The sequence below is a fragment of the Aricia agestis genome, chromosome 16, assembly GCF_905147365.1.
Source record: "Aricia agestis chromosome 16, ilAriAges1.1, whole genome shotgun sequence".
Lineage (NCBI taxonomy): Eukaryota > Metazoa > Arthropoda > Insecta > Lepidoptera > Lycaenidae > Aricia > Aricia agestis.
Window position 1 is genome coordinate 10,748,337 of NC_056421.1, and position 8,673 is coordinate 10,757,009.

An 8,673-nucleotide genomic window follows, 5' to 3' on the forward strand; every position below is an offset into this window, starting at 1 on the left:
AGCGCTGGCCACGCGCAATGCGAATTAATTTTCATCGATATTTTCATGGAAATAAGATATTTTCCCACATAAAAATGTAGCCTATGTCCTTTCTCAGACTCTAGAATAACTGTGTACAAATTTTCATTGCAATCGGTTTAGTAGTTTTGGCGTGAAAGCAAGACAGAGCGAGACAGACAGACAGACAGAGATACTTTCGCATTTATAATATTAGTATGGATTTATGGTTAGTGTAGTAAATTATTGTATTGCCAGCACGTGCGCCGTGCGCTGGCTGCCGGGCGGACTCTGTTGTTTTGCAGATGACGAGCGGGGTGGGCTTTTTGTCCACGAAGAAATAAAGACCGCGTCTGCCCGTCGATGTCTGCAGCTGCCCTCGCCGTGTAGGTACACAAAGCACACGCTGGGTAGAGACAGTCAGTTCAGGACGTTCGTTCTAGTGGAGATAGAGAGAATAGAGCTAGCTGCCGCCTCGCGACACCGCGCCGTCTGCGTAACTGCATGTAAGCTGGTTTGTGTGATCCACGGACATGCCGCGCTGCCAGAGCCCGCCGGGGACCTGCGGGGTGGTCTTTTTGCCCTTGGTGTGCGTTGGTAATGCATATTGTAGGATTCCCTTTGTGCTATCCTTGGCGTGAAATTGACCGGTCCGCCCCGCTCTGTCGTGTGCAAAGCGCCTCTGATCCGACGGGCTACGCTTCTTAAAATATTCTCCGTGTTATAAATTTACCTACCTACTAATTATAATAAATAACCTACATATTTTGAAAATGCTATCATATAATTTTGTGCTTCCTTTTTTAACTGTGTTGATATTTTTAACTACAGTCTACAAAATATATATGTATTAAACTTAGAATTCTAGTAATAAATACTAAGACATACAAATAATTATCCATATTTTGCCCATCCCCCGCATTCACTTCAATTAAAACAAGTAAATAAATACGGACATAGGTACCTTGCATAATTTTCTGCATTCATTGACTAAACAAATTGCAGCACCATCTATTGACTTATTAAGTCAAAGTATCTATATACAGTGTTTTGCTTTTTACGGCCCATTTTTACTCCAAAACAATAACTATTATTTTTATTATTTCTCTATGCATTAAACTCCTAAAAGTAGGAAACACAAATCTCGCAAAAAAAAAAACTGGTGCTCGGAAGTCGGAAGTTGGGCTGCGAGTGAGATTTGTTGCACGACGCATACCGCATACCTGATACCAGAAAATATCGTTATATTTACCGATATTTTTATAACGATATTTTTTGGTTATGTTACTAGATATCGATAAAAAAAACCGTTATCTGGCTACCATTATTTATGAAAATACCGGTACGTTACGATATTTTTCGGGTAGCCAGATAACGGTATTTTTTAACGATATCTAGTAACATAACGAAAAAATATCGTTATAAAAATATCGGTAAATATAACGATATTTTCTGGTTTCAGGTATGCGGTATGCGTCGTGCAACAAATCTCACTCGCTGTCACGTCGCTCGTCGTAGTCAGTAGTCACTACTCACTAGCATAGCTGGGCACCGTTAATCAAATAGTTAACTTCGTTAATCGGTTAAAAAAATGTTAGCTTCGTTAAAATAAATAAATAAAAAATGTTTTATTTCTGAGTAAATTTGAATCAAATTTTTTCAGAATATCTACCTGATGCCTACCACCGGTTCGGGAACTACCCCGGCGAGAAGAACCCGCGTAAGAAACTCGCACGGGTCCCACTTTTTACCAAAAAAGTAAGAGAAAAATTGTTCTTTTTAAAATAAAGTTTACAATTTTGTAACTTAATATTATATACAATGTCAATCCAGCTTGTGCTTATTTCTAGTATTTCTACAGTGAATGTCACTTTTAACTTTAAATTTATTTATATTTTTTCTAACATATCTTACATTGTCCAAAATGTATTGAGAAGCAACAGTTAGAATACCAATTTCTTTAAATTTATCTCATAGAGATTCTAAAGCAGACATTTTATAAATAGAACGTATGGCTCGCTTCTGCAGCACAAATTTTGTATTAATGTCGGCAGCGTTTCCCCATAAAAGGATTCCATATGACATCCTACTATGAAAATAACTAAAATATACTAATCGTGCCGTGTCTTCGTTAGAAATTTCACTAATTTTTCTGACTGCATATGCTGAGCTACGCCTACCTGCTAGATTAGCAATGTGAGGACCCCACTGTAATTTACTATCAAGTGTAATACCTAGGAATACAGTGTTATCTACCAAATTCATCTTCTCATCATTTAATAGCACATTGGTTTGGGCTTGCCTAACATTGGGCAAAGTAAACTTTATACATTTAGTTTTACTAGAATTTAAAAGTAAGTAATTAACATTAAACCAATGTACTATTTTTGAGAGAGCACTGTTTACCTCGTAGTAGTTCGACTGCTGTCACTTCACTTTAAAATAAGTGAAGTGTCATCAGCAAAAAGCACTATCTCATTATTATTATCCTTTACTAGATAAGGTAAGTCATTTATATAGATGAGAAAAAGAAATGGGCCTAAGATAGATCCCTGTGGGACACCTTATTCTATTTTGGTTCCATTAGACCTTTTACTATTTACCTCAACCCTTTGAGTCCTATTTTTAAGGTAAGAAGTCAAAAGGCTGAGAGCAGAGTCCTTTATGCCGTAGTGGCGCAGTTTTCTGATCAATGTAGCATGCTCAACACAATCGAAGGCTTTGGAGAGATCGCAAAACACACCTAAGGCATCCTGCGACTCCTCCCAAGCTTCAAAAATAGCGTTACATTTCGGACGAATTAACGCAAGTTAACGTTAATCGTTAATCCGTTAATATGTAATGTGGCCTTGTTGTAACTTATATCATTGCGTTAGTGTACATACAAAACCTGTTGGATTAAGGTTTCGGAAGTTAAAATGTTAGGGACAAAACAAAATACTTCTATAATTATTGTATTCTATCTAACTAAATTATACTGCCCTCTTCTTTATCAACATGCAAATGATTTATAATAACAATAAACAAATCACTCTCTCTATAAGCACCGGCGCGGCGCTGAGTAATGAAATGATAAAACGAAACAAATCTCTTCTCACTTGCACGCTCCTGAAAATGTATCAAGTATTGTTTTTGTTTCACTCGCTGCTGCGTTCCGTGCAGCGGCGCCGCGCTGCCCACCCGCCCGGCACTTGTCGTTTCATACTAACTGTCTGAACCTGTTTTCGCGCCGCGCCGCGGTGCCGTGCGGTAAATAGTAGGCATTGGACTAACGATTAACGGACTTCTGCATATTAACGGAAGTTAACGAGTCTGTTAATATTTTTAAAAGTTAACTTAAAAGTTAATCCGTCAATCAAAATGTTAACTTCGTTAATTAACGATTAACGGATTAACGAGTTAATGCCCAGCTATGCTCACTAGTCAGTACTCAGTAGCATAGATAATACAGATAATATCTGTTTTATCTACGTTACTATATTATATACTCCATAAACCTATATAATGCCATAGCATAATATATACTGTCGTAAAGACCACCTAACTCGAAAATGCGTGACCATTTTTGATCTGTCAATGTGTGCGTGTGCTAGTGATGTATATTTTACTATCGATAGTATAGTATTTTGCTATCGATAGTTTAGTCCGTTCGAGTTATTTTACCTGAGTTTCTATAAGAAATAAATAATATGCAACTTTGATAGATTTGTATTTCAAATTAGGTATCATAAATTTTAATTGGCAAAAAAAGGTGACGATTGAAAAGTAGATACACATTTTCTTTTGGAATGATTTTTAAATCGTCGGATATGTTATGACATGAGGTTCTTATAGGGGTAAATAATTTAACACATTATAAAGTTACTTATTTATTACTCAGGTAAAATCTATCTGGTAAATCAGTCCTTACATTGAAAGTAAACGTTGAAAGTAAACAACACACATAGTATATTATATTTTAGTCTTAAATTAAATACATATTATAAAATATCATAATATTTTATTACAATTATTTTGAACCGACTTCCAAACAGGAGGAGTCTAGACGTTCGCCTGTGGATATATTTTTATGTATGTTCAACGATTACTCCGCCGTTTATGAACCGATTTTCAAATTTTTTCTTTTGCTGTACATTGTATTGTTCCGAGTAGGTATCATGTTCACAAAAGTGGTGGTCTGGTGATGGAAACAATGAGAAATCGAAGTGACTCCTTGATATTCAAATGGGAACATATGGTCCCAGAAAACGTTCAAAATCTTTCGATTAATAAATTTAAAAAAGTAGTCAAAGAACGTTTTGTGCCAAAGCCAAAATGATTTCATAATTGATGGCACATATTGGGAGTAGAATGCTGAATGACTGCTTGCAAGGCTACTTCTACATGACTTACAATTATTATGTATCTATCTATGTTTACATTGTATAATTTTTAGTTACAGCATTGTAAATTTTGTTTTAAAAGATTATTTTTTTCTCACTTTTTTTGGTGAAAAGTGGGCGTGCGAGTTTCTTACGCCGGTTCTTCTCGTCGGCTTAGTTACCGAACCGGTGGTAGGCACCATGTATTCTGAAAATATATTTTATTTTAGATTTGTTCAGAAATAAAGCAATTTTGATTTTTCTTTTTAAAACACCAACTGTAAGTATAGAAAACGTTAAGGACAGCTAAAATGAGTAAAATTATTATTTTTAAACAAAAAATTAAAACCGACTTCCAAGGCAATGACAATAGTAATATTATACTTAAATGAACTAAAAAGTATTAAATAATTCTTATTCTGTACTCAATATTAATTCTGTTCTCAATCTTCATTATTTTGCAATCGGTACCAGCTAACCTAATCGCCAGTTCTCTGACAGAATAGGTATAACAGCAACTTATATACTTAGGACTGGTACCGACTTCAAAATTATGAAGATTGAGTACAGAATAAGGATTATTTAATACTTTTTAGTTCATATAAGTATAATCTTAAATGAACTAAAAAGCATTAATTGCTTATAATTGCTTATTTTTAATATTTGCTTCAGTAACAAGTGCAACAGTATGTCAAACTTACTGGCACAAATAAAGTTGGGATAGCTCCTTTAACCAAAATAGTATTTATTCTATTTTTTCTTTAAAAATTTTCAATGAAATGTTTGCTACATATTGTTGAATTTTTCTTGGAATTCCAACCAACACGCCCAATTAATTTCAGCCATTTTCCTCTTATTAGAGGATCTTGAGGGAATCTGTAAAACAAAAGATTATGATATATAAATATAAACCTTCCTCTCACTCTATATTATAGTAGTTATATTATATTAGCTATATTATACTATACTATATTAAATTAGTTAAAATAAGATAATATGTCCTTTTTAGTCCGGCCGCACATTTTCCGAATTTCTGATCACAAAAATTCGGACGCCCCGCCCCGCTCATACATTCTGACACGTCAGAAATTCTTTTAGTATGATGGGTCTACAACAAAATGTATGAACAGAGTGCGTTCCGCCGGGCGTCCGAATTTTTCTGATCAGAAATTTCGGATAATGTGCGGCCGGGCTTAAGGTGATAAATATAAAGGTAAATGATTTTTATTTTAGATTTATGTTATTGTAAAATATCGATAAGCATATCGATAAATTTGATTCAAGCACTAGCGTATATGTAAGAAATTTTGATGAAAAATTTTTCTTCAAAATTTGTGTAATATAGGAACAATAGTACCTTTAGTTACGCAAAATATGAAAGTAAAAGGGAGGATTCACAATATTTTATTTGAAATAGAGAACTAAAGACCAGAATATAGCAAAAATAAACACATCGTAGCAATTAGGACATGAAGATTAATTACGGGTGAAATGTATATTTTTCAGGATTATTCCTATGATTTACACTGCAATCACTCACAGCACAAGTTATTATTGTTATATATAATTTATATTTGTTGAAAATAACATACGATTTAAATAATAAATTGCAAATACCGAAAGGGCATAAAAACGATTGACGACTTTTGACGACCTGTCAAATAAAAGTTGTTACAATTTTCATTAGACTGCCTCTCTCTTTTCATCTTGTTATAATTCCATAAAGGATTTTCTTCTCTCTCGCACTCTTTGTTGGTCTTTAGCATTATAGGTAAGTTGTACTTTACTGTCTGAACTCATGGTCATGGGTCTTTTTGATGAAAAAATAAACTATTATTTATGAATATTTTGACAGTTTCTGTCACATTTTATGTCAATATTCAATAAAAATCATAAAAATCGATTGTGTAACAAACGACCAAAAAGAAAATGTTAGCTAGATCTAAATTAAACAATGTATTACGTATACTCCCAAGATTCTTCAGCGAAAGTGCTGGCCAAAATCAAGGTCCGACAGGATCGTCATCCATGCCACCACCACCAAAAGTAAATGCTGATGTTCCAGGACTTAGTTCTGCAGTTATTCATCCAGCTCAAGAGCAATTAGGCCCTGGAGTCGACCCCAACAAATGCGGGCCTTACAAAGTGCCGGAATACTTCTGTTACGACAATGCTAGTTATTTTGAAGCTGAAGTAGAAATGGCGAAGTACAGGTTGCCCCAACCATCTGCTCTCAAATAGTGAAGATACTGTGCAACTGTTGTAGATATTGATCATTATGTTAATAATTAGTCAATTTATAAAATCAAATAAATTTCTATTCTAAGCATTAAATTTATCCTTTTTAATTTTAAATAAAGCCAAGAGGGAGATTTACTCAACGGAATGTAACATAGTTGCGTTAACACATTGTATGTATATTTTACCAAATGGTTCTTTTAATTCTTTATTTTGTATAAAATAGAAATGTCAATTTAAATAATTAGATGATACCTACCCAAAAATCTTTAGAAACATGGTCACATTCATACAAGATGTTTTTCCTTATATTAACAAATCTACCTTAATTTAAATGTACAGTGTAAACTCCATGTAAAATCCCTCTATTTAACGACAAACTCTCTAAAGTGTTGAAATCAATTGACTTTGGTTGGTTTAGCTTGTCTACCATATAAAAACTGCACAACTGTGTATGTTTTTTTTGTCGCATTGTTATCCTAAACTGCAATAAACTCGACTTTCGGCATCATACATACAGAACATTCCAAGATTTTAGTCCTTTTGTTTACAAATTGAGATTGATTGCACATGTAGGTCTGTTTTAGACCCTAGTCCGTAACTAATAATGAGTCATGGATTATTAATATCTATTCGTTATCATATTCTCAGTTATACATAACTCATAAGCTTTCAGACTGTAAATACGGTTACTAAAAGAAAATCACTGTATATTGACGAAAAGGTATTGATTTTTCTTCACTCCATTTAACGACAACTATATAACGTCATAAAATGCACAGTCCCTTCAGTGTTGTTATATAGAGTTTACACTGTAATTAGTAAGTATTGAAACAATAATAAGGTTTTTATGTTTTTTATTATAATATTCACCCATACATACTAAAATCCTACAACTATATAACGCGAAATGCATTTAACAGACATCATATTATTTATACACTTATAGAGTAGCTAAATAGCAACTGAAGCAGCGCCAGTAATTAAAACAGCAGTTTCTTGGGAAGAAAGAGTAGGCGCAGTCTCCAGGCTTGCAGCATACTCTTTCTCGGCCTCATGTTACTTCTTCTTTGCCAATTTCTCTGAAAGGTCATCAAAGGTGGGATCCTGAAGATTGATCATCAAGCTGTTGCCAGGAAGGAATACTCTGTTCTGTGACTGGGCAATCATTCTTGAAATGCTTTGGGCGGCTCTGATTTTACGCAGCTTAAGGTAACCGGGACTCATGCCCATAGCTTTTCCCAACATCTCAGCGGCCTCTGCTTCTCCCTCGGCCTGCACAATTTTTTGCTGGCGCTCCTGTTTGGCTCTTTCAACTACGAAAGCAGCTCGCTGAGCCTCCTGCTGGGCCACCTGTTTAGCTTCAACGGCAGCAGTATACTCCTTACCAAAACTCAGTTCAGTCAGGGACACATCATCTAGGATTATATTGAAATCTGCCGCTCTTTCGACCAGCTCTCTTCGGATTAGCAGGGAAACTTGTTGACGCTGAGTGATCAACTGTGATGCGTTAAACTTGGCTACAACAGACTTTAGTACCTCGTTGCAAATGGAAGGCAATACTTTTTCATCGTAATCCAATCCCAACTGCCTGTACATAACTGCCAAGTGCTGAGCATCTGGACGCGAGAGAACTCTCAAAGAAATGTTGACCATTTGCAAATCCTTTGAGCCTGTAGGCGAGGAGATCTTTCGGGGTCTCGAGCGGATGTCATAAATAATGGGATACTGGAACCACGGAATTCGGAAATGAAGACCTTCCGCCATCACCTCTTGTTGCACACCACCGATTCTATTGAACATTATGGCACGATGACCACCCTCCACGGTAAATAAAGACTGTGAAACTCCGTAAGCCGCAGCACCGAGTACGGCTGCAACTTTCAGGCCAATGCCTAATCCAGGTGGTCCACCCTTAGCAAATTTACCGGCCATATCGTTTAACTTACTTTGAGCCATTGTAATTCAGATTCTTCCAAGTCTGATGAAATTATTTAATAAACTTAGTTATAACCTATTAAAAACTACAAATTGTGCAATACAGCAGACGACCGGAGGAAAGTGGAAACCAAAGACT

General features: G+C 35.3%; 1 protein-coding gene across 1 annotated transcript; it reads right to left on the minus strand.

Annotated features, from left to right (window-relative positions):
* Window positions 1-7,436: 7,436 nt before the first annotated feature.
* On the minus strand, window positions 7,437-8,673 carry LOC121734832 (prohibitin-2). Its single transcript, XM_042125458.1, has one exon. It carries the CDS (start codon window positions 8,553-8,555, stop codon window positions 7,656-7,658), a length of 900 nt encoding a protein of 299 aa, XP_041981392.1. The 5' UTR covers window positions 8,556-8,673; the 3' UTR covers window positions 7,437-7,655.